This window comes from Nerophis ophidion, linkage group LG19 (assembly GCF_033978795.1).
Source record: "Nerophis ophidion isolate RoL-2023_Sa linkage group LG19, RoL_Noph_v1.0, whole genome shotgun sequence".
In the NCBI taxonomy this organism is placed as follows: Eukaryota; Metazoa; Chordata; class Actinopteri; order Syngnathiformes; family Syngnathidae; genus Nerophis; species Nerophis ophidion.
The window spans coordinates 23,212,292-23,238,895 of record NC_084629.1 but is presented as its reverse complement, the minus strand read 5'-3'; the positions used below and the strand labels follow the sequence as shown (position 1 = coordinate 23,238,895).

General features: G+C 42.7%; 1 protein-coding gene and 1 long non-coding RNA gene across 2 annotated transcripts in view; one reads left to right on the top strand and one right to left on the bottom strand.

The window, feature by feature from the left end:
* ttn.2 (titin, tandem duplicate 2) overlaps positions 1–26,604 on the bottom strand; it is a 211,338-nt gene that overhangs the window by 148,170 nt on the left and 36,564 nt on the right. The window contains exons 43-73 of the mRNA XM_061879594.1: positions 17,657–21,472; positions 16,827–17,105; positions 16,029–16,592; positions 15,639–15,920; positions 15,276–15,554; positions 14,909–15,190; positions 14,532–14,810; positions 14,125–14,412; positions 13,756–14,034; positions 13,393–13,674; positions 12,895–13,173; positions 12,308–12,586; positions 11,664–11,942; positions 11,284–11,571; positions 10,925–11,203; positions 10,224–10,505; positions 9,833–10,111; positions 9,467–9,745; positions 9,108–9,386; positions 8,725–9,012; positions 8,362–8,640; positions 7,839–8,120; positions 6,934–7,212; positions 6,572–6,853; positions 6,195–6,473; positions 5,731–6,018; positions 2,632–2,910; positions 2,239–2,520; positions 1,735–2,013; positions 437–724; positions 49–339 (exon numbers count right to left, since the gene is read on the bottom strand). Coding sequence (XP_061735578.1) covers positions 49–339; positions 437–724; positions 1,735–2,013; positions 2,239–2,520; positions 2,632–2,910; positions 5,731–6,018; positions 6,195–6,473; positions 6,572–6,853; positions 6,934–7,212; positions 7,839–8,120; positions 8,362–8,640; positions 8,725–9,012; positions 9,108–9,386; positions 9,467–9,745; positions 9,833–10,111; positions 10,224–10,505; positions 10,925–11,203; positions 11,284–11,571; positions 11,664–11,942; positions 12,308–12,586; positions 12,895–13,173; positions 13,393–13,674; positions 13,756–14,034; positions 14,125–14,412; positions 14,532–14,810; positions 14,909–15,190; positions 15,276–15,554; positions 15,639–15,920; positions 16,029–16,592; positions 16,827–17,105; positions 17,657–21,472 — 12,549 coding nt within the window. The remainder of the gene's footprint in view (positions 1–48; positions 340–436; positions 725–1,734; positions 2,014–2,238; positions 2,521–2,631; positions 2,911–5,730; positions 6,019–6,194; positions 6,474–6,571; positions 6,854–6,933; positions 7,213–7,838; positions 8,121–8,361; positions 8,641–8,724; positions 9,013–9,107; positions 9,387–9,466; positions 9,746–9,832; positions 10,112–10,223; positions 10,506–10,924; positions 11,204–11,283; positions 11,572–11,663; positions 11,943–12,307; positions 12,587–12,894; positions 13,174–13,392; positions 13,675–13,755; positions 14,035–14,124; positions 14,413–14,531; positions 14,811–14,908; positions 15,191–15,275; positions 15,555–15,638; positions 15,921–16,028; positions 16,593–16,826; positions 17,106–17,656; positions 21,473–26,604) is intronic.
* LOC133538202 (uncharacterized) overlaps positions 1–26,604 on the top strand; it is a 48,329-nt gene that overhangs the window by 14,250 nt on the left and 7,475 nt on the right. The window lies entirely within an intron of this gene.

Genomic DNA, 26,604 nt, shown 5'->3' with positions numbered 1-26,604 from the left:
TTAGGGGGCATAATTGGAATGTTTTGGTACAAAGATACGGTCACCAACCTTTAACCTCAACGTCAGAGGAGCACGAATCCTTGCCAATGTCATTTGAAACATGGCAAAAGTATCTGCCTGAGTCGCTTTTGTCGGCCTTCACTATGCTCAGGTGAGCTGTGTTGTCCTCGAAGTGAATCTTATAATTTCCACCACTGCGAATATCTTTATGGTCTTTGGACCATGTGACTTTAAGGGGGGCGGAACCCGTCATGTGACATTCAAGCTCAATGCTGTCACCCACTGTCACTGCCTGCGTTGGCGACAACTTCCGGTCAAACACTGGAGGATACCTGGGTTCTACGGAAGGGCGAGTCAAAAATATTGCATTGGTTGATTTGTCTCTCTGATAAGGTGACCGGATTTGGCCTGTCCATGTTCAAAGACGCTCACGGACCTTGCAAGGTGAGCTTGGCTCTGCAGGAGGCAGAGCCAACGCTGTTGGTTGCCATACAGGTGTACTCGCCAGAATGCTTCAGCTCAGTGTGACTGATCTCCAGGACAGCCGTGTTATCGTCGTACAGCATGAAGAACTCCTTGCCCTGGCTCAGAAGTTCACCGTCCTTCAACCATGACACCTCAATGGGCGAGGAGCCGGCCACACGGCACTCAAAGCGCACGGCTTGACCTTGGGTCTGCTGCAGGCTGGTGATTTTCTTGGGGAAAGATGGTGGTGTTTTGGCCTCTGGGGGTGGAAAAAAGCTAATGAGTGTCTGTAGCATAAAAGCTATTTGTTTTAAAGGGTAACTGCAATTTCTTTTGCAATTTTGCCTATAATTCACAAACCTTATGAGAAAAAAGAACACACTTCTTTTTGAATGCTATTTAACTCTTAAATTTTTTTAAGTTTGTTTAGAATGGAGCCAATGGGAGCCATGATGTCATTGCATCTTTCCAAACTAGAAAACCCAATAAATAACCATCCATACACCGCCAACAATACTCGATATACACTTTATGACCAGAATGTCAACCAAGTATTAGAGATATTGTTATTTTAACCCTAACATTTAGGACTTATATTTAGTGACGGATTGATCAGAGAGAGGAAGTGTCCTTTTAATGCTTGACATCAGCTGCTTAGCTGCTTTCTTGCCTCAAAGTTTGTAAAAGTTTATTCTAGATCATAAATCATGCCCCTCACCTGGATAATAAAATGATGAGGACATAAACTGAAAAGTTGGCACACTTTGACCGCCAAAAGACCCGAAAATATTTTTTTTTTCATGAGGATTATGAGTCATATTTAATCCAAACATTAATATATCAACTTCTAAACAGTCTTAACAGAGAGCAGGCATTTTACTCTAAGTGATTTCTGCAGTGAGTAGTAGTCAGTGATGTAGTAAAACAGAAACAAACGTTATGCGTTTGTGAAATGTATGTGCCACAGAATGCTTGAAATGAGCAAAATACATAATTACTACATGTTAATATGAATGTGGGTGTTACTACATTACATACGTGTGTGTGTGTATGGAAAACGAAGGAGGTGTTTAGATGTGTTTTTTAAGCGCTTTATAGGCGAACTTAATTGTAAGCTGATTTTTGGTCTCATTTATTTACCAGTTAGAATGTATATAAAACTGAAAAGGATGTGTGCTTGTCTTACATAAGAATTGAGAATGATAGGCAAATTTCCCCAAAATTTGCAATTCCCTTTTAAATGCTGAACCTCTGGAGCCGACAAGTCACCTTGAACGTTGAGCCGGCATGAGGAAGAAGCGGAGCCAATCTTGTTTTCTGCCTTGCAGATGTACTCGCCAATGTCGGCCAAGGTGGCTTTGCTGAGTTTGAGGCAGGCAATGCCATTGGTGTACTCTAACTTACAGGTGGGGCTAGAGCGCACTTTGCCGTCGCCTTTGAACCAGGTCACTTTGATCTCAGGAGTCCCTGCCACATGACATTTGAGACATACGGCGTCTCCTGACGTCACCTCCATGGGCTCCAAAGTGTCCACGAAGTAAGGCGACTCTGGGGGGGCGAAAACATCAGAGTGAACCTTGCTAAACAAAGCTGGTACTGCAGTCCAATGACCGATTTCGTTTTGGCTGGATCTTGGACAACTGAGACATTTTTTTAACCTGCTTGAAGTTGTCGTAAAGATGTTTATCAATTGAATGCCTGAGCTTGCAAAATGCTCAAAGGGTGGGACTACACTCTTCTTAGCATGAAGTCATACAAGAAGTGTATACTCACCCAGAATGGTCACGGTGGACTCGCAGGTATCCTGGCCGGCGTCATTGGACACATTACATGAGAACTTTCCAGCAGCTTCCTTGTCCTCGGTGCTGAGACACTCCAGAATGCAGGCACTCTCTGTTGTGGTCATGTTGTACTTATACGAAGCAAAGATCTGCTCTTCGTCTTTGAACCAGCTTACTGAGATCTTTGGCGTCCCCGAGTAGGAGCACTCCAGCATCAATGGTTGGCCTTTCTCGACCGACACATCTTTCAGCCTTTTCACAAAGGATGCTGGCTCTGGGGGGGGGGGGGGTTGCCATCAGATTTGTTTACATTTGACTTCAATTTTCCAGATAACACTAAGAACACACCAGAGTAAGTGTATTTCATGGGGCATGTTCAACTGACCTTTGAGTATCAGGTTGACAGGACAACTGTCCTTGCCCACATCATTGATGACCTGGCAGGTGTACTCTCCCGCATGACTTTTGTCCACTTGGGCCAGCTCCAGAGTGATTTGGTTGTCCTTCAGGGAGAAATGACAGTCTTTTCGAGCCTCCAGCTCCTTGGTTCCTCTGAACCACTTTAGCCTGAGAGGGGCGCTGCCCTTGACGATGGCCGAGAAGGTCACGACAGATCCTGGCAAGGCCTCAGTCGACTGTGGCGCCACCACAAAAGATGGTGGCTCTGTGTACAGTACACATTTATTTCAGATTAATGTCTTTGTACTGCTTTGAGAGCACTAAGATTGTCACACTCGTTGCTTTTAACAGTGAACGTGGTCGAGGACATATTTTTAGTGTTGGTCCAAGTTTTAGCTACCTTTAAAGGACTAAAAACCACAACCCAGGGGCAGGAATAATCAACAGGTGGCTCGGGGGCAAACGCGGCTTGGGAATAACACTATACTGGCCCCCAAGTTCAGTTTAAAGCTTTGGAGACAAATATTTTCACATCAATTTGTAAATACTGTTGCACAGAGGAACTAGGACTGGTTTAAAAACATTGGCAGAGCCCTGCATTGGACATTTTAACGTCCTCAAGGCCAACGTTCCCTAGAGTTGACTTTTATAGTTTGTATAACAGTGCTATTTTCTTCGGAAACTTTTAACTTGTAAATGTAAAACATAAATGGTTTAAAAACAAATTTCCACTCCAGAGGTGGAAGCTTTTTCTCAAAATAAGAATAATAATAAAATGAGAAGTTTGGCCCCTCGAGTCCTTAACTTTCTTAAAATGTGGCCAGTAGAAAAATGTATTTGTATATCCCTGCCTACGTTCTTATTCCACCATAAAAACTATTTACCTTGCTCTGTTTTTTTTTTTTTTCCCAGTACATCTGTGATTATACTGACAGTCAGGCAAGGCCTCTAGAAGTTATCTTTTACTATGTCACAACAAACTTAATTGTGTCTACATGGATACAAGATCAAGAATTAACATTAAGATGGAGGGCAGCCAATAGGAAGTGTGAAGTCTGGAAGCCTTTCCAAGTCATGACGTGCCTCTCCATGTCAGTAGTTTACATGGTGCCAGTGGTGACTTACCCTCACCTCACTCCTTTTGCAACCAAATGGCCTGTAATGTTTTGATTTTTTGATTTGGACCACCAATAGGAATGTGGTGTCATTTTTTATTGGCTGCTGATCAATGTTAAATCTAATTTTTCATGTGTCTGAGCAAACGCACACTATGACCACACCAGCAGCAGACCTGTCCCAAATCTGACATCACAACAAATAAAATGTCTTATTATCATAATAATCAAATGACAGAAGTCATTTCCATTAAATTATTTTCTAATATATACGTGATTTGGCCCACTTACAATGAAAATAACAAACAGATCTGTTTTTTCATGAGCTGTGTACTAGTATTATATATCTAGTTTGTACCAATAATTGGTACCCTTTTCAGAGATCACAATCAGTTCCCCTCAAGTAATCACATGTTGCACAATGAGATGTGTGCTTTAGCCCAAGTATAGCGGCTCTGTGTGGTATATTGATCTTCCCTATTTGCCACCCCTCTGAGTGTGGCGTGAGCCCCATGTCTCCCGATTGATAGGTAAGTGTGCCTGCCACCAGGCCTAAAGCCTGAGCTGGCTGCCTAACAGCTAGCACACTCTGATGTACACCTGGCGCAGCCACTCTGGCTGGCCCCAGTTACAGGAGCATGGGATAAAGTGTACATTCCAATTTATAATCTGTAATATATCATATATTATTATAGTTGTTATTAGCATTTCTGTGATGCCATTAAAATGAGCACAAATTGGTGTGGGAACCGTGGGTGGAAAATACTAGTTTGTTTCACCATAATAGGAGTTATAGGCATTTAATTCACTTAACTTTTCTGCACTTTTAGCTCTAAGCTATCGAGCCACAACACGCATGCATTACATGCTGTTAAGGACATTGATTGATTGCATGTGAGTTGCATTATAGTGCAACGACCAGACATTTACAGTTTATGTGTGGTGTTATAGTTCTACTTTCTGTGTGGCCGTAAACACATCAGAGGCTGAGTCTACTGAATGTATCTGTTGGCCCAAGTGAGAGAGAGAGAGGCTGCTGTTGGAATGTCAGATGACAGAGAGTGGGTTTTGGCGTGGTCTGTATGGAAGACATTGACCAGTTTTCCTAGATATGTTCTTTTTGCTAATGTTTTTGGTGTAGTTACGGCCGACAATAAACAGTTTTGCTCAAAAGAGTGATCGATACACCTTCTGTCCTCCTTAAAGTGTCTCAACAGATGTTACAATAATTGAACAGTACTGATAAACATTGTTTCATCTCTTCTGGCTGCTTGTTGTCACATGTCACTCAGAGTTGCACTGCTAAAATGTACCAAAAAAAAAAAGTTATTTATTTTTACTTTGTTTAAAGTTGGATTTTATTTTGTAGGCCTCTCCTTCAGTTCTGCACCAAAAGCGTATCCAAATATGCTACAAATTTAGGACAAAATAATGACAAATTTTATTGATCGCAATTCTCGTTTTACTTTACCCATTTATTCGATTTAAAAACTTTATTTTAAAATGTCTACACTTTCAACGTGCGTTAATAGGTATCATCTACTGTAAGTGACTGCTTCATCATCATCATTCTACACCATCTTAAACCCTGTGCTGTCACGGTCATTAAGTTTGTAGCATCTCAGGGCGTTCAATTGTTCGCAACTGGACTGCTTGGTTTGTCTTGGAAGACGTTTCGCCGCTCATCCAAGTAGGCTTTATCAGTTTGTGCTCTGAGTTGACAACGACCTAGATGAATGAGAACCTTCATAGGTATTACATTTGTAGTTTACTTAGGCAAGAGGTATTGGGTGTATTGTAATTTATAGTAATTTCTAGTGTTTTAGCGTTGGTTCTGTTCAAGATTTTGACAATTGTAGGTATTTTTTTTGATAACTGACTGAATTATAAAATTTTAACCTGATTATTGGTCTCTAACAAAGCCTTCAGAAAAATGAAATAAGGACAATTGTGACGAAGACACTGCTGACCTTTGACCTCAAGGAAAGCTGTTGTCTCACTGGATCCTGCCACGTTGACGGCCTTACATTTATATTTTCCAGAGTCAGACAGTTTGAGTGTGGGCACCCTAAGAGTGCAGCTGTTGTCCTTGAATGATATGTCGTAATTTGGCCCGCTCTGTAGCTCCTCATCTCCGTGGAACCAGGAAATGGTGAAAGGTGGCGATCCAGACACTTTACACTCCATCTCACCAGCGTGGTTGACCACAGTGTTACAGTCCTTCAGCTTCCTGGTAAAGGATGGCGGCATGGTTTTGTCTGTTGAGGGGAGAAAGATGCAATGAGCTTTTCCTTTCATCAGGACTCTAATATCAAATATTTGATGTTGGAAAGTAAACGGTTTGGTTCTGCAAAGTGGGGAGTCAAAGGAAAGGGCTCAATAGTCGCCTCACATTATATCATCCAGACAAAGTGAGACATAATAGGACACCAACCTAAGACCGTGAGTTTTATTTTGCTCAGATCCTTCCCGACTTCATTCATGACCTCAAACGTGTACTCTCCTGAGTCCATTTTCTCAGCCGACAGCACGTTCAGGCTGGATATCATCCGGGAAAATGAGATATTGTACTTCTTCCCAGAGGCCAGCTCCACACCGTTCTTGAACCACTTAGGTGTGAGCTCTGGAGTCCCGCACACTTTGACCTCGAGAGCGGCAACATCGCCCGCAGTCACATTTAGAGTATCAGGCTTATCAACGATTCTGGCCGGTTCTGGAAGTGACACACAAGTAGCAGAAAGGTGTTTAGAACATTTCCTTTGCTGTGGAGGAGAAACTGGGGGAGAAAGAGAGAATTATATGGTTACCAACCTAGAACAGTCAAGTTAACGAAACATTCCACACTCCCAGCATCATTTCTGAGCTGGCAGGTGTATCTGCCTGCTGCCGCCGCGTCGGCCGCAAACACTTTAAGACCGACCTGGTTGTTTTCAAAAGTGATTTTCCTGTTTTCACTGTCTCTGAGAATGTGATCCTCGTCCAGAACCCAGGACACAGTCATTGGTTCAGAGCCTTGAACTGTGGCCAAAAGGGTCACCTCCTGTCCCAGAATCACTGTCATGTTTGATAGTTTCTTCACAAAGGAAGGCATCTCTGGAGAAAGGAACAAAGGTCAGCAAGGTGACATATGCGGACATCTAATTTGGATCCTTACGTGACTCAAGTCCACTGACCTTTGAGATTAACTGCTGTGTTACAGATGTCACTTCCTACACTGTTTGACACTTTGCACTCATATTGGCCAAAGTCTGCCTGCTCAAGCTCAATGATGTGCAGCGTAGTGGAGCTCTCTTCGCTCAACATTTTATACTTCCTGCTCTCCATCAGAAGCTTCTTGTCTTTGAACCATGTGATCTGGAAGGGAGCTGTACCAGTCATCTCGCAGTACAGACTGACGTCCTTCCCTTTCAACCCGTCCACCATTTCTGGTACTTTAATAAATGATGGTGGGTCTACAGAGATACCAGTAAACCGTTAAAAGAGGCACAGAAAATAATATAAAACAGCAAATTTCTTAAGAGCTGAAATCCAATATTTTTTCTGAATAATTTAAAGTGAAAAACACCAAAGGATCAAATTCAAATTGGGACAATGATTTTGGTCTTTCACTTCATTCAATGACTGGAAGTTGTGAATAATCAACTGGTGAACCTGCTGTTGACATCGACTAAGCATTGTGTTTGTTGGTGTGTTCTGTGTTGTCGAGGTCGGTATAGCTCGGTTGGTAGAGTGGCCGTGCCAGAAACTTGAGCGTTACAGGTTCGATTTCCGTCCTCACCATTTGAGTCACTGGCGTTGTGTCCTTGGGCAAGACACTTTACCCACCTGCTCCCAGTGCCACCCACACTGGTTTAAATGTAACTTAGATATTGGTTTTCACTACGTAAAGAACTTTGAGTCATTAGAGAAAAGATATATATATAAATATAATTCACTTCACACACTTCCCTTCAGAATGGAGCTGAAGTCCAAAAGCAGATTGATACTTTGCTGAGACAATTTGTATTGTTTTATGGATGACAGCTTTAAGTTCTGTGTCAGTCACTGATAGTGAAGAGGAAGTCAGCAAATAACCAACCTTTCACAGAGACAGTGGTGCTGCAGCTTACACTGCCAGCGTCGTTGTGAGCTTCACATGTGTAAACTCCATCATCTACAACACTGGCGGCGAATAACTCAAGGACCGCCACAGAGTCAATAAATGACATACTGCAGTTTCTGCCTTCAGTGAGCTTGGTGTCCTGTTTGTACCACATCACTTTGAGAGGTTCGGTACCAGTGACTTTACACTCCAGGGAGACTGGCTCACCCTGCTTCACAGACTTTTCGGCAGGTAGTTTCAGCACAAACTCTGGTGGTTCTGTAAAGCCAAAACATTCACATTAGCTTATTGATGCTAAAGCAAGCAGGTCACGGCACAAAACAAGTTAGCTAAGGATAGTGGTTAGTAGTTGGAAACAAAGTTTGTGCAAAAGTAGAAACATTCACATTTACACAAGGATAAAAAGTTAATTCATTAAACTAATTAAAAAAATGGTTTGGCCTGGGTGTTAACAGTGATTATGCTACACAAGACCAAACTGACAAGAGGAGTGTCACACCTTTGACCATTAAATCTGCACTACAGCGTACAGAACCAGCGTCATTGGTCACTTGGCAGGAGTAGATGCCAGTCTGGTTGACGGCCACTGAGTAAAGCTCTAAAAGGCAGGATAGCCCTTCTATTCCCATGAGACAAGTGGGTCCAGTCATTAGTTCAGTTTCATCCTTGAACCATTTCACACTAAAGGGTGGCGTTCCCTTGAAGATTCCTTTGAAGCGCACTGTTGTGTTAGGTATGGCCGCCTGAGACTCAGGTGGGGTCACAAAGCTAGGAGGTTCTAAAGATGAGATGGAAAGACGTATGAGGTAAGGAAGTGTTGGCAGATCCAGTGACCAGTGACAGTGACTAAACACAGTCTAACCTTTGACCTTCAGGAATCCACTGCATTTACAACTTCCTGCTGCGTTGTTCAGTTTGCAAGTGTAAGACCCTGCATCTGAAATCTCTAAATTTTCAATTTCCACATACACAGAATTGTCCTGCTGAATAAGTTTGTGTTTCTCGCCACTCGAGATCGTGGTTCCGTCTTTCTGCCATTCCACTGAGATTGGAATAGAACCAGATATTTTGCAACCAATCTGAACAAAGGAACCCAAAATCTCTTGCATGTCTCTCAGGGGATTAATGAAACTCGGTGGGATTAGTTGTTCTGTAACCACGGGAAAAAACAAAAAGAGATTATCCTCATTTGACTGACCCAAACAGTGTGATGTTTTCTAAACACAGATATATAGACACACAGACCTAACACAGCCACTTTGACTGTGCAGCTGCAGCTGCTGATGTGATTGGAGACCTCAAAGATGTAATCCCCTGCATCCTCTTTCTGAGCTGACTGAATCTTTAGGCTGCTGATGTTATTCTCAAAGCTCAGCTTGTGCTGCCTGATGGACTGAATCTCCTTGCCATCTTTCGTCCATTTTACTTTAAGGTCAGCCGAGCCGGTTACTTTACAGTCCAGGCTGACAGGATCTCCAACCGTCACCTTTACCACCTCCGGTTTCTCTGAGATTTGAGGAGGTTCTGCATGGCAATAAATTACCATGGTTATTATGGCTGCCTTACCAGACTAAGATCTAAGCACAGAGATTAGGTGAGCATACCTTGGACTACCAGGGTGGCAACACATTTATCCTGTCCAGCCTCATTCATCACCTGGCAAGTGTATGACCCGCTGTGATCTGCTTCACACGCAGAGATTCTGAGAATGGCTACATTATTGTCAAATGTCCTCTCCATTTTCGGATCTTCCAAAATCCAGTTCCCGTCTTTTTGCCATTGCACTGACAGGTTGGGAGAACCGTTGATAACACACTCAAAGAACATCTTCTTACCGAGAACACAGGTAGCATTTTCCATTCGCTTTATAAATGTTGGCGGTTCTGTTTGAGAAGAGAAATCAAATATTCTTAAAATTATTTTACTATTTGATCAGAACCTAAAGGTATTTCAAATGTGAAAGAACCAACCTTTGAGGCGTATCATGGTCTTAGAACTACAACTTCCCACCTCATTGGAAACAGTGCACTGGTATTCACCGATATCACCAGCATCACATTTGCTGACCTCGAGGCCCACAGTGTCGTTGACCACAGAGAGGCCATGTTTAGCACTAGTTTTGAGCTCCTTGCTATCTTTAATCCATGTAATCTCAAAGGGAGGTGTTCCAGTCAGCTGACAGTCCAGCCAGGCACTGCAGCCCTTCACAATGTCAGCCGGCATCAGTTCTCGCACAAACAATGGTGGCTCTACATTAAAAAAGAGCAGAGTCCTCTATGAACATTGTTACAATTGAGCGAGTTGTTGAGGCAAAGCCTAATTTGGTTATTTAAACCAAAGGCTGGTAGATCAGTAAATTACCTTTGACCTTAAGCTCCATACTGCAGCTCTCGCTACCAGCTTCGTTTCGAGCTTCACAGAAGTACATGCCACCATCTTTTATGTCAGCCCTACATAGCTCCAGGGTGGCCACAGAGTTAACAAAGGCCATTTTGTAGCGACTGCTATGGACAATCTCTGAGCCCTCCTTGAACCAGTAGATATCTATCTCAGGTGTGCCGCTCACTTGGCACTCAAACATTTTACTTTGACCTGAACGGATCACGGACAAGCGAGGCGGGGTCAGTGTGAATTTTGGTGGCTCTGAGAAGAGAAATACAACAATGTATCGGTCAGAAAGTTGTCAAGACTAATAGACTAACAGTAATTTAGATGAAGGTGTGCATTTCCATCCAAATGCTGCACAAATATCACAATATCATAAGTTGTGCTGGCAGCATTATAGGACACTCATCTTCTACGTGAAATGTTGGAAGAACAAGAATTATTCCCGGGCGCAGTCACCGCTGCAGCCCACTGCTCCCCTCACCTTTCAGGGGGTGATCAAGGCTAATGGGTCAAATGCAGAGAATAATTTCGCCACACCTTGTCTGTGTGTGACAATCATTGGTACTTTAACTTTAATGGTGTTAAACATGCTCAAATCTGCAAATATTTGACTGTGGGGCAGATAAGAATGTGCCTACAGATGGATGGAAGAAGAAATATTTCTTGTGAGGAACCTTTGACAAAGAGGGTGGTCTGGCAGGAGGTGGCACCGACATCGTTCTGTACTTCACAGACATAGTCGCCCGAGTCTGAGGTTTTGACAAAGAAGAGTTCCAGGGAAGTGGACATGTTGTCTTTAATCACCAGGCAGTCGGAGCTGGATAAGATTTCTTTCTGGTTTTTAAACCATTTGATGGTCAATGGCAACGTGCCCGAGACCAGAACTGTAAAATTAACCTTTGATCCAGGAAGAACATTCATAGATTCTGGCTGTTCAATAATGCATGGTGGCTCTGGAGTAGGAGAGATTCAATGATTGTGTAAGAATCTCCAATAATTCCTAATATATTAAGGATCAAAGTAACAGTCAAACCTTTGACGAACAAGATCCCGGAGCACTGTGCACTTCCCGCCTTGTTCTTAGCAATGCAGGTGTAGCTGCCACCATCTTTGCTATCAAGATCCGAGATTTCCAGAAGCGCAACATTCTCAAAGAACTTGCACTTGTGTTTTTCATCGCTCTCGATCTGGTTCTCATCTTTGTACCACTGCACGCTTAGGGGTAGAGAGCCTGACACCACACACTCTAGATGAGCAAACGACCCTTTGATAACTTCAGTTTGCTTCAGCTTTCTTGTGAAATTTGGTGGAATAATTTGATCTGATGTGGGGAGAAAACAAGAGGTTAGTAATAATGTGCATTGGAAGATGAATCAAGTGTTTAGAATGCTGGTAAGAATGCTGGCAACTGACCCAAAATAGTTAGGGTTGCCTCACAAGAACTGCGACCAACATCGTTTGAAACCTCAAACATGTAGTCACCGCTATCACTTGTATTGGTTTTACTGATTTTAAGCACAGAGCTGGAGTCTGTACTTTGAACTTTGTATCTCTGGCCAGAGGTCAGCTCCTGGCCGGCCTTTAACCACCGCACCTTCAGCGGCTTTGTGCCTGAGAACCTGGCAGCCATAATAGCCAGATCCCCCTGAGTTACACTGATGGATTTGATTTCCTCCGTGACCGTAGCAGGTTCTACGATTTCAAAAACAACAATCAGCAAAGTCTTTTGAGCCTCAGAAATAAATCTGATCTCATCTTTGAGTGAACATGATCGGAAAACAGAATTAATGTTGCCATTAAGTCATGCTAAATTTTAATTTTTTAAATCTCCAACCACATAACAACCATGTTCAACAACGTACTGATAGACCTCAGATCACTTGAGAAGTATAATTTTTCCATGCTGTCTAATGAATGATTAACTTTAACCATGAAGGCTAACATGCTGGTTCTAAAAATGTAAAATAAAGATTAACTGGATATGTGAAGGCTTCTAATTTTTAAATTGCAGTACACTGATGAAATGGAGATGAGCATTCTGATCTGGAGTGACAGACCTTTGACTGTCAAGACAGCGGAGCAGGTCTGACTGCCGGCCTGATTCTGTGCTTGGCATGAGTATTTTCCGCCATGCTTGCTGTGAAGCTTTGTGATGTGCAGTACAGCTGCCTGGTTCCTGTATGTTGTCTGAAGGTTTTCAGATTCCTTGAGCTCATGGTTGTCTTTGAGCCAGGTCACTGTCATTGGCTCTGAGCCCTTCAGTGTGCATTGCAAAGACACGTCGGTGTCTACCAAGGCACTGATGCTCTCCAGCTTGTGGACAAATGATGGAGGGTCTACAACACAAAATGAATCATCATAACTTTTGTATTTGACTTGGTCAGACTTCACCCTGTAACTTAATTTGAAAAAAACTAACAAAATTCAGAACAGAACCAGTAGTGAGGAAACATTTAAAGTGTTGAGGTGCAAACTACCTATGTTGCTGTTCTTTGTTAGCGAGGTGAAAACACTTAACAAGATCTCCTTAAACCTAAGCAGAACAATGGCCTAAAGTCTAGGTTTGGATAATTTATCTTGATGGAGGTTGGGATCATAAATGTCCTAGCAGTGGTTACACAACACAAAAATCTTCCTAACAGACCTTTAAGTGTGACTTGACATTCACAAGTGGCCCTCCCCACTTCGTTCTCGACAGTACACTGGTACAAGCCCACATCTCCGGCCTCCACCTTCAGCACCTGAAGGGCCACCAGGTCATCTTTCACAGTGATCCTGTGCCTCTTATCGTTCCTCAATAGCTGTGTATTTTTGTGAAACAACACAGTGAATGGGGCAGAACCAGAGACTTGGCACTCCAGCATCATCTCAGAACCCTTGACCACATCTTTGGCCTCCAACAAACGGACAAACACCGGGGGCTCTGAAGGAAAACAATGGAGCAGTCATCAGATTAAACTTTTCATCAGACTTTTCATCTAAACTGTAGAAGTAAATTAAAACGGTGCACACACTGATGACGCTCACGGTTGTGCTACTGCATCATCAGCACAATTCTACTTTTCTTACCCTGCGGTTTAGCCCAAGAACACCATAAAACTTACATAATTGTTGGTATGTTTGTAGTGCAAAGCAAACCAACCTTTTACTGTGATTGTGCTGCTGCATTGGTCGCTGCCAGCCTCACTGGAAGCCACACACACATACTCTCCACTGTCCTCTACAGTGCACTTGACAATTTCCAAACATGATACAAAGTCTACTGAAGTTATTGTGTATTTGGAACTGTGGCTGATAGTCATCCCATCTTTTAGCCACATAAAACCTATAACAGGACTGCCTGTCACTTTGCACTGCAATTTGACGGATTCATCACTGTTGACCAGCTTGGTCGCCTCAGGCTTAGTCACAAAGACAGGAGGTTCTAAGAGAAGAGGTGAGTCTTGATTAGGAACTAGGTGAGTGTTAAACAATCAGGGATGTTCATGCACAGGATGATAGGCACCTTTTACAAAGACAACTGTGGTGCAGTCCACTTTGCCAGCATCATTTGACACTTGGCATGTATATTTAGCAGAGTCACTGGGCTTTACAGAAGTAAGCTCCAAAGTACTCAAAGAAGCGTCTTTCTTGATGAAACAGGTGTCTCCGCTGATCATCTCCTTGTCCTCTATGAACCATTTCACAGACATAGGAGGGGTTCCCGTGAAAGCAGCTTGAAGACACACAGTGGTTCCGGGTATAACATCCTGATTGTCGGGTGTTGCTGTGAATACTGGCGGCTCTGTAGGCCATTAAAAGAACGTACGTGTATTTTTTGTTAGCATCAAATACATTCAATCGCTGCACACAACAAAATGAAGCAGTAAAGCACCTTTGACATAAAGTATTCCACTGGTTTCTTTAACCCCAGCTGAGTTGGTGGCTCTACATTTATAAACTCCAGAATCCACTTTCTCCAGCCGCCTGATGGTTAGCGTGACAGAGCTTTCCTTGAATTCAGGCCAAAATTTGGTTCCAGACTTAATTTCCTGATCATCTTTGAACCAACTGATAGTGATCGGTTGAGACCCAGACACCTTACACTCCAAGAAAATGTCACAGCCAATGTTGCCATCAATTCTTTTCAGGAGTTTGGTGAAGTTTGGCGGCATTATACGATCTGTATGTTGAAGAAAAGGGATAAATAGTTCTACGGAGAACAAAATCTTAAGAGATAGTGATACTGTTGACATTGTCTAATAAAAAACGTCAAGTAGTTATGGCAAAACAGGTGCAAACCTAGAACTGTCACTGAGCAGGTGCACTGGTCTTTCCCAACTTTATTGGAAACTTCCAACTTGTATTCAGACGTGTCTCCTTTCTCTGCTTTAAGAATCTTCATAGAAACGACATTCTCCTTCTGGCTCATTTTATATTTGCGTTCACTGATCATCTCTTTGCCGTCTCTAAACCATTTTACTTTCAGGTCTGGAGTTCCAGAGATGATGCACTCCAGCATGGCAGAATCACCTGCAGTCACACTTATGGACTCTGCCGGTTCTACAATTCTAGCAGGTTCTAAAATAAGATCAATGCATTAGAAGACACATTCAGCTTTAAGCATTACGAGAGTAGCCACAAGAACATAAAACCATGCATTAAAATTTGTATCTAACCGTGTACTGTCAGGGCGGCTTCACATTTCTGTTGACCAGCTTCGTTCTCAGCTTGGCACAAGTATTTACCGCCATGGCTGATGGCCACGACTGATATGGACAAACTTGCAACATTGTTTTTAAATGCCATGATGATATTTGGATCGTCGTCCCTCAGTATTTCAGAGTCTTTCATCCATTTGACTCTGATGGGAACTGAGCCCTTCAAGGTCCCCTGGAGTTTCACTGCATTTCCTAACATTGCCGTCACACTCTCAACCCTCTTTGCAAAGGTTGGCGGTTCTACAAAAAAAATTACATACACCAACAACTAAGATAGAGGCCAGATATTCTAAATCAGACGAACATTGTTGATCGTTTTACTAACCTTTAAGTTTAACGACCGCCTTAGTAGTGACTTTGCCAACGTCATTTGATATGACACACTGATAATCTCCCACATCTCCACTTTCAAACAGATGGATTTCCAGCCTCAACATAGAGTCTTGAGAGATTATTTTATATTTATGATCACTGCTGATGGATTTCTTATTTTTCAACCAAGTGATGTTAAAGGGAGAACTTCCTGCAACTTCACATTCCAGCTCAGCGGTAGCGCCCTTCACCGCCTCCACAATCTGAAGTTCTTTCCTAAGAGTTGGCGGCTCTGTTGTCAGAAAGGAGTGTATGTGCACGCTGTTAAAAGTACAATGAACAGTGTGGGTGAAGCCACAAGATTTCTCAGACCAACCTTTAACTGCTACCATGGCACTGCAACTATCGCTGCCTGCATTGTTTGACACCTCACAGGTGTAGCTCCCACTATCTGCGACTAATACGTTCATTATCTCCAAAGTGGCAGTTCCATTCGTGAAAGACATTTTGTGTTTCTCTCCAGAGCTTAACTCGCTCTCATTCCAAAACCAGTGGACGTGGAGCTCCGGAGAACCTTTTAGTGTACAGTGTAAGCGTGCAGCTATTCCTTGCTTCCATGTGACACTTGGCTCCACTTTCTTGACAAATCTAGGAGGCTCTGCACATTAAACACATTAAATAACATTTGAAAAAAATACAAAGAAAAAGAGAATAAGCTACGGAAAGTGCTTGTCAGCAATAAACCCACTAGCTTTTAAAGTCTTACCTTGAACTGTCACCAAAGCCTCACAAAAAGTGCTCCCTGCCTCATTTGAGGCTATGCACAAATACATGCCAGAGTCCTTCACTTTGGACTTTGGGATTTCAAGAACGGCCACCTTGTCCTCAAAAGAAACCTTACAATCGAGGCTCTGGTGAACCTTTTTGCCATCCCGGGTCCAGGTGACCGTCACATATGTGTCCTCATCCAGCTGGCACTCCAGCCTCAGCACCTCATTGACAGCTGCTGATGCTGGCTCAATGCTCTTGATGAAGTTGGGCTTGTTGATTACGTTTAGCTGTGTGCTAAAAGTAGCAGTGCCAACAGTGTTGGACGCCTTGCACAAGTACACTCCCTGATCACCCGGCTCAAGATTGGAAATGTGCAGGGAATACTTGTTCCTGTCACATTTCATGACATGGTGGTCAGAGGGTGAGATGGCTATGTTGTCTTTGTGCCAGACCACTTCTATGGGTGAGGATCCAGTAAGTGAACACTGGAGCACAGCTGCTTTTCCCGCAAAGGAAGTCATTGGCTCTGGTTTTGATACAAATAGCGGTGGGTACATTTCTATGGAGAGCAGGCAGAACATCGACATATTTTAGTGGTTGGAAGCAATAACATTTCCTCACCCCTGCAAGCTCAGCTCAGAGTTCACCACCACGTAAGATAATTGAGAAAGACATAGGAATAATGTATATTATATGTCAGCAAATAATAAACCAAACACATTTAAAAAACAAGGGTATAATTTTTTTCTCTCCCAGACATGATAGTAACACTGCATACAATAAAAGGTCTTACCTGTGACTGTGAGGGAGGCACTGCAGCTGTCAGTCCCATGTTGATTTGTAGCTTTGCAGCTGATTTTTCCACTGTCGGCTTTAACCGGATTCAAGATCTCCAGAGAAGATCCAGTGTGTCGACTGATGATCTTGTACTTCTCGCTTTGTCTGATTTCAGTGCCGGACATATACCATTTGAAGGTCACACTAGGGGCATCCTCAATCTCACACTCGAACTTGGCGTGGCTGCCGATATTTACTTCCAGAGGTGTAATTTTCAGCCTAAAAATGGGGGGCACTGAGGCACACACAGACAAAGAAAGAAGGCAAATGTCAGTGAAATGATGCAACTAATACATATATTTTTTTGCAAAAACAAGGATAGTCAGAAGAAAGACTGATGGAAGACACAACAATGGTGGATGATGATATTTCATTCTGTTGAAAGAAAAACACAGCAAGAACACAGGCCCCAGCATTTGACCAATAATCTCTTTTTAAGAAAAAATGCTTATTTTAGGAGGTTTTGCACTGGGCTTGAGTTCAGGCTGTACGAAGAAGAAAGATGTGTTGTCAGGAGAAAGACATGAAACATGCAAAGACGTGGGGAAAGGACTATGACGGACTATGAATACTGCATGAAAACAAAATCAAGCAACCAATGGTGCTGATTCTGGTCTTCAGACAATCAGTAATGCGGAACAAACAAGATGAGGTGAGTTAATTCATGCTCAAGCAGAGCTAAATGTGAATGCTTTTATCTCAAATTAATATGTCTCAGTGAATTATGAGGGACTTTCAGTGAAAATGGATTAAAAGATGAAACATGGAATTTTCCTGTTGCCAAACCTCTTGAGACCACTGTGAGTCTTGAAGATGTTGTTGTTCTTCCAGCTTCATTCTCGGCCTCACAAACATATTCTCCTTGGTGTTTCTCCTTGACAACTTTGCTGATTACCAGTGAGTGTGAGTCGAAGTCTGTAGAACACTTGAACTCATTGCCAGATTTCACCAATTGGCCATTGAAAAACCAGTTTACCTTTGTGACATATTTAATGGTGGTGCTAAATATTACTTTGTTATCTTCCTCAACCGTTATGTCTTCCAAAGTGGTGACTAATAGGGGACATTCTCTTTGTTCTTTCCTTAAAACTGACATCTCTTCTTTGAAAACCTCCACCACGTGCTCCTTCTGGATGCTGACATCAGCCGGTTTCAAGGGAGTGGTGGTAAGTAAGGTGGTGGTGACTACAGCTGTACTATCAGCCTTCTGTTGGCTCTCCGTTGTTGACTTTACCTCCTGTCTAGACACCATTACCGACTGCTCAAAGGCCATTTTGGCCTCAGTCGAAATTTGGACTTTGGATGAGATCGACTGCGCCACTGTTGCTTCTCTGGATTCCTCAATTACAACCTGCTGTTTAGCAAAAGCACTTTGTGGTGACATTTTAGACTCAGTCCTTAGGACTGCTTTCTGAGATTCAACAGGAGTGAGATCCACTGAGCTTTCTGCCACACTCACTGTCTGCACAATGGAGGAATTAATTTGCTTTGAACGGGCTGAGGTGACCTGTGCCCTCTGAGGTTTGTCTAACTGCATTGTGCCAGGCTGATCTGAAGTCAAAATATGGGCCTCCTGGTGCACAATGGAGTGGAAAGCTGCCTGAAGTTCAGTTCTGAGGTCAGCTGTTTGAGGATATTCCCCTTCTAAAGCCAGAGTGATTTCCAAAGGTGCACCTGTTGATGTAATCTGGTATGTAAACAAAGAGCACCTTGGTTCTCTCTGGACTTTGACTTCTTGTATCCCTACAACCTGGAGCCTTCCTACAACATCAGCAAGCAACACGGGCTGCTCGCTTGCTACTGCCGACTGAAGCGCGTCTCTAAGCTGACGACGTATATTCACATTTGAAGGTTTTGGGATCTGAAGTACAAATGTCATTTCTTTGGGAAGAGTTGTGCTATCTTTTGATTCTGATGCTTTCCATGACAGCTTTGGTTGCTTAGTAGCAGTGACTTTAGTGGACTCAGACTTTGTGATCTCTTGAGAGAGTTCTCCTGTCATCACTAGCTTCTCATCCATTACTATCGACTCCCTGACTGACTGGCCTTCCTGGATCTGCACAGCAAAGTCCTGCTGTGCAGCCTCAAGAAAAGCAGTGCTCTCTGTGCAAATCTCTTTTTCCTCAATCTGGACTGGCTCAGTGGGAACTTTTGCCTCAATGGCTGTTTGGCAGGTGACTTTTTCAGTATCTGCAAGACTCTCAGTGTGCCCTGCCTCTAATGTCTGACTCTCTGCTACAGTGGTGAGGTGCATCACATTCCAGCGATCCTCCTTCTGTACTAAGGCACGCTGCTGCTTAATGTCAGAAGTGACTGGCGTCTCTTTTGGCAGCTGCAATGGCTGGAACGACAGCTGGAGCACCTTTTGAGGACTAGGCTCAGTACGAAGCTGAGACTTAACTCCAGTCACTGACAATTCAAGCTCTGAGTGGTGATCTGCTGTCAGTTGTAGTTTCTCATCAAAGATAGCTGCATGGCTACGAACCTTTTCTGATTTCTGTATTGCTGATTGTTGGTCTGGCTTTGTTGTTACAAGAATACCTTCCTTAGGCAGCACCTCAATGGACTGGTTTGACTGGAGGTGGAGCAAAGAAGGAGATTCCTTAATTGGATGAATGGCTACGGTGCTAGCTCTGACCTCGAACTCTGTCGCATCCTCACTAACAGCTGTCTTCTGCTCATCCTGACTGACAGTATGCAACACTGTGGGACTTTTCCTGCTGCCTGCTTGCTGTGGGTCTGGTTTCTCACAAGTGAAACTGGTCTCGGAGGGGAGTAAGTCCTGTTCAGTGATAACCTGCAAATGCAACAACTTTTCCCCCTCGATCTGTAACGGAATGGATGTGGCACTGTCTAAGGTAGGTAAATGCTGAGAGAACTCAGCCTGAAGAGTGCGCTTTTCTTCTGCAGTTAAACTGGCCTTCATCAATGTATCTTTACGGGAAATGGCAATTTCCTCAGATGGCCTTTGCATGGAGAATATAGTCTCCTTGGCCATGGTTTGTTTGGTTTCACTGACTGGGGCCAGAACCGAACTTCTTTGCTCCTTCTTAGCAGAAGTCCTTATTTTAGAATCGGATGTAGTTAATTTTGTGGTGTGACCCTCTTCCAGCATATATTTCTCTGTAGATTTGGCAGAGTATAAGATTTTAACACCCTCTTTAACCTTGTAACTTTTCTCCTCCTCTGGTTTTGGGAGATCTTGAGACTGTTCTTTCAAAATTAACACAGGTGATTCCACTTGATGCCCGCTAACTAGATGTTTGGGCTCTGGGCTTGGCTTTATTAAAGCAGGCTTTCTGTCGCCCAGTGGCTCAAGGCTTGTGGTAGAAAGCGGGGTGAGCTCTTCAGCTACAGCTGACATCATCTTTGACCTCTGTTCTCTGGCTGCCTGGAGCTCAATGACCTCTGGGCTCTGAATACGATCACAGTGCTGCTCTGTGAGGTCCTGACTCTCTTCAACAGATGACGTGAATGCAGCCATGTGAAGCTGCTTATGAGGAACAGCTGAAACCTGCTTTGGGGGAGTGAGGACCATGGACGCCCTTTCTTCTACTTCGTGAACCTGGAGGACTGCTGCCTGATGGGTCAGCTGCTCACGCTGAATAGAGGCAGCAGAAATATCGAGCTCTGCAAGAGAGCTCAATTGCTCACTTGGAATAATCTGCCGGTCTTCTGTGCCTATAGTGTAAACCATCTGATCTGATCTTGCCTTGTCCTGGCCTGGTAGGTTGACCTGGTACAAACGGGACTCTGTGGCCTGCTCTGTCACAGAAACCTTATAACCTTTCTTCTGAACTACTGTCGGCTTGTCTTGTTTGCTTGACACTGAAAGGGGTTCCCTGAACACTGCAAGTTCAGCAGTGTTAGAGGTCTCACCAAACTGGTTGGAGACTTTGCACGTGTACATGCCACTGTCTTCCAGTTTTACATTCATGATAGTAATGAAGCCAGAGCCATCAGAATTGGCTGTAATGATGCAGTTTTTTCTAGACTGGATTTCGGAAGCACCCTTATACCACTTAACTGTAGGGGCTGGATCCCCAATGACTTTGTAATTGAAAATAACCTTGCTCCCTTCTGTGCACCTCATTGGTTGAATCTGAGATATGAAAGTTGGAGGTTCACCTGTAATCTTAAACATTTTCTCAACCCATTTCTGTGCCTGGCTAACATCTTGCTTTTTCACTTCCAGGTATGTGGTGCATGTTGTCTGGCCAAATCTGTTGGAGGCAGTGCAGGAATACTTGCCCTCGTACTCAGATGTGACAGATGTAATAATTAAAGAATACTCCTCTTTCTCCTCTATTAGCTTGTAAATTGAAGAGCTTTTGATTACTTTTCCATTGTGGGACCACTGAACTGAAGGCTTTGGCATGCCGGACACTTTGACAGTAAACTTGGCAGTCTCTCCCGAGTTTACCGCCATTGGAGAAAGTTTGCTAAGAAAAACTGGCTTTTCCTTTTTCTTCTCTAAAGTGGAAGAATAAGGTTTAGACTCTGGCATGAGTTCAAGTGTTTTTGTTTTCTGCGCCAACTGGACACCAGTGTAGTAGGTTTCCTCTTGCTCCTCCATTGTGGTCACGGTGGTGCTAGAATGTTCTGTCAGAAAACACGTAGCAAGACTGATAAGAAAATAAGAAATTGCAGCAATCTAGACACATAATGTGAATCCATCTTAAGTGTTAATGTAAGATGAAAAAATTAGCATTATTCCTGACTGACATGATCCACAAATTTCCCCAACCACAGTAATGGGCTAATTGGTAACACATGTTTGTGGACTATGTAACAAGCATTGATGTGTGGTCAAGGATGCAAATCCAAAAATATAAAACCCTATTAATGTACACATGAAGTATATATGTGTGTCAATCTGTGTTATGAATTTGTTTTCAGTATGAACGCAATCATTTTTTGTTGAGATATTCTTCAGTAAAGTTGTAGAATTTATGTATTTCTTGATTACATACAGGACAGAAAGCCTGGGTGAGTCAACATGAGTTTTCTCAGCACATGGCCAGTATATTGTAGGCAGTAACTTTGTACATCCCGTGTGATGTTGTCTATGGAAATGTATGACTTAATTATTGTTGCTGATCGGACAAAACACTCCCGAGAATAGTCCTAAAGTGATACATTCCCCCTTTCCCCCACATTTAGGGGGCATACTTGTAGAACTTGACATGCAACACAAGAGTGCAATCCTCAGGCGCTCCCACTGTTATTACTGATCACTCTGTAAATTGATGTTGCAAACACTGAAAGTGGTCTGTCATTTGCGGTAATAAACATAAAAAACACATTTGACGATACTATATTGTAAGAGCAGAATCACTGTAGGCCAGAGCTTCTCAATAATTTTTTGTTACGCCCCCCAACCTCCCAAATGAACACATTTTGCGGATGCGCACCCTCACACATTCTGCTGCGACTGTAAATAGTGTCATTTTTCTACAAAATTGTTAGATGTACACCTCTGCATAACATTGTATCCTTTTTTTAACATTAAAGAAAAGAAAAGAGAACAAAATATATACTAACTTAATACAAAGAATAACTTTAACATTGATTTTAAAGTCTTTAACGGAAAATGTTTAAAGTGCATACATTTTTCCCAAAATAAAAAAAATTCCTTATTTAAACTAAACCTTTTTTGACCTACTTAAAATTGATACTGAAAAATAAATTTAAATAAACCCAATAAATAATAATACATTCAAACTGATCAGCAACATTAAGCCAGGAGCCCAAAATATCTAAAATGTTGACCTAAAAAACAAAATGGAATAATACAATTTGTGCCTGATTTTTTAAAATATCAAAATGAATAAGTCAGAATAAATGGCTTTGATGAGCATGTTTTGTACTGCACAGCTTTTTGAAGCAGGCTTTGAAGCATGATAGTGATATTGATGAAGTATGTTCTCCGGAGTTCCGCCTCCAACGCCCGCCCCACTATTTAAGAAGAACTGCTCTCGGCCAATCATACCTTGTCGGTGAACTACTCCCAATAACACTGGAAATAATCAAAAAAGTTAGGACAAATGCAGCAATACAGCAGAATAGAAGTGATAAAACAGGTACTGTAAATGGGTCGTACCATGAATAATTAGTGTGAGTGCAGGCTGGAAGAGAGAGGTGTAATTGCACTTGGCTCCAGCATGAAATGGCCAAGTGGGATTACCCACTAAGACTATCTTAAAGAAAAAAGCACAGACTCTAATTTTACTTTGTTAGTTTATTATACAGAATAAACTATAAGACAATCATCACATTTAGATTATTTCAAATTTACTGACTCAATAACTCATATGTACAAGTCCAAACATTCAATGAAGTTTTAAACGTTTTCACATTCACTAACTCATTAGAAATGGTTGTAAATAGTTTCTTACACACTACAACACTTGAACACGAGAGTGACCCAAACAATGCAATCTCTGACATTTGGGGCCCACAAAGTTCATACCAGAACATTTCATCAGAAAGAAAAATACTTTTGTAAATGTTTTACATACCTAAAACAACAAATTTTACAGCTAAATCAGCAAGATATTGAGCTAAGGTTTATAGTGTTTAGGTTTGATAAGACATTTTACATTTCATATAATATTATTTTTGGCCTCCTGTTTGAAATCAAAACACAAACTGAGTCCATTTCCATGCAAACTTCACACAGAAAGACCCTGAGCCTAGGATTTGAACGCAGGACCTTTTCACTGTAGGGCACGAGTGCTACTCACTAACCCACCGTGATGGCCACGTTCAACTCATGCTAAGCATATATCTTTTCAATGCATACCATTTAGAAAACAGGGAAAATTTGCCTTTCTCAAAAACAGACAAAAAAACACCCGAATAGGTTTTAGTGAGATTAAGCTAACAGTTATCCTCTACTTGTCTACTTGTCTAAAAACTGGCTTAAAATTCTATAGGGGCATTTTAATGATGTTATATATTCTAGTAGACCTTTAAGAGCGCTGTTGTTTCGGTCCATCCAGCCGCATTCTGGATAATACATTTGTATTCGCCAGCATCACTGTGGTTCACGTTGGTTATGAGAAGGTTAAAGTGGCCTATAGTTTTCTCCTGAATAATATACCTAATATCTGTGACACGCTCACCATCTTTGTACCACTCTGCTGTGGGGTTTGGCTTTCCGCTAACCAAACACTGTAGGATGACTGGCGTACCAACAGCAGTGGTCACATCAGTCAACGGAATGACACACCTCGGGGCAGTCTCAGTCACCTGGAACTGAAAACTACAAATGTCAGAGGACTCTCCTCTAAACTCGACCTTGTCGTCTTTTGCTGGCTCAGCAAATACATCAAAGTTGATGCTCATGTAGTGGTCTTCACTCATTTTGCTGTCGGTGTTGGCAACCAGGTGAACTGCTCGCTGAGACTTATCAGCCTCTTGTTGAAAATCAAACTCAAGCTCAATTTCTGACACTTGATCACTGTCTACAGATGGATTACTGACCAAAAGGTCAAACTTTTGTGGCTGAACTTTGGCGCTGCTGAGAGAGACTGATGTTAGCTCTCTGCCTCTAGTCTTTCCAGCTGGAGCTTTTGCACTTAGCACGGCCAGCGAAGCTCGACACAGAGTCTCACCAACAACATTGATAGCACTACAGGTGTACACGCCACCATCCTGGGCTGTGACATTACAGATCTTCAGGAAGTGGTTGTCACCATCAGACGAGTACTGGTATCTTTTGTTATTGTAAGGAATTGTTTTGCCATCTTTGAACCAAGCCACAATGGGAGATGGAATTCCCATCAGTGAGCATTCAAACATCACAATAGTACCCTCTGAGGTTTCCATATCACAGATGGGATTGATGAACCTTGGAGGCATCTCTGTCACCTCAAAAGCTATTTTGAGATCATCATGTTCCTGAGTTACAAAATCCACAGCACCCTCCTCATAAATACTCGGTATAACGTCCAGCGATATAATCATGCTTTTGCTATCTGCTGTGTATTCCGGAATTGTGATGATCTTCACCTGTTTCTCAAACTCCTTTACCTCACTTTCATCCAATTCTACTTCTAGCAAAATCTCTTGAGGCGAAGGTGAACGAGAAGAATCATAGTTCTCCACATCAAACTCCATAACATGTTGATGTGTGACGGCTGGTGGAGCAGGCAAGATCCTAGCTTCTTGTGAAACGACCATAACTAAAGCAACACTTCTGGCTTCACCAACATTGTTCACAGCCTCACATATGTACTCTCCTTGGTCGGCTTTGCTGACATTGTGAATCGTCAGAGTGATGCTATCACCATCTCGGTCCATAATGATCCGGTCATCAACTATCAGCCGGGTTTTGTTGCAAAACCATTTCACCTCAGGGGGGGGAAGACCAAAGACCTCAGCAAGAAACGTCAGAGAGTCATTTTCAAAGACCCTTTTCTTAATGAGAGGTTTGAGAAAGGCAGGGGGAATTCCCTGCACCTTGTCCTGATAGGTTGCAAAACCAAGAGATCCTCTGCTCCTGGAAACTTTACACTTATCATCCATGTTAATCTCCAAAGGCATCATTTCCAAGCTCTCTTCATCAGCAGTCGTGAGGACCTGGACTGGTGAGAAAAACCTCTCGCTCAAGTCTGTCGAGTGTCTCTTTTGTTCAAATGGAGAGCACGGATACTCCAGGGGGGTCTTAAAACCACCTGGTGTATCAGAGCTGGGAGTTTGAAAGAAACTGGGAGACTTGGGAGTGTGAAAGGTTGGCTGTGAAATCTCTGTGGATGAACTTTGAGTGTAGAACCTCTCTGCTACCTCACCTACCTCATCACTGACTGTGCTGCCAATCTCTATCGACATCTCAGACTCAGGTGAAAGTGGTCGCCCCCAGTCTGTAGGAGGGTTGTAGTACTCATACACCGCACCGAATGTCACTTCTTCCTCCATTATGCCAACTGATCCTGTGCCTTCCTCTTTGGCTTCATGTATTCTGTAGTTCTCTGTCTGAGAAGCAGCATATTGAACTCTACTGCTAATGTTTGGTTCTACATTTTCCAGAACATCAACTATTTTACTAGCCTTCACTGTTTTCATACTAGGCACAACTACATCACCACAAACTAATTGCTCTTCTTGCAAAACATCGGCCTTGGTGGTTGGTAGGCTAACAAACACACCGCTGTCGAATGATGGCTCTGGAATTAAAATGCTTTCCACCATATGTGGTTCGTTATCACTTTGTTGCACATCTTGTTTTTTGTTTTGCACCACATCTGTGCACTGCTCTTCTCTGGGAGCATCATCAGCATAACTATGCGCATCGACAGCATCTTCAGAGCTTATAGTTTCTTTTTGTTTTTCAGACTTTAGTGAATGATTCATTACTTGGGATTTTTCCGCTTTGCTGGTTGGAACTGAGGTTTCGACCAAACATTTTTCAGAAGAAACTATGTCAGATTGAAAGGGAATACAACTAGTGTTTTTTTCACCTTTTTGTTCTTCTCGTTGGCCTGGCATCATTTCTTCATGAAAGCCAGCAGGTTTCTTGGATGTTAGCTCGATTAGTTCTGGAAACTCCAGCACTTTTTCTGCAGATTGTTTGACAGCTACCTCCTCAACATATTCTAATATTATACTGGTCCCAGGGCCTTTGTCCTCGGATGTGGTAAGCTGTGGGCTTCCTGAGGACCTAAGACTGCTTTGTGAAAGAATAGTTTGGGTAGGTTTTGATGAGTTGGTTGATATGGAAGTAGCCAAGC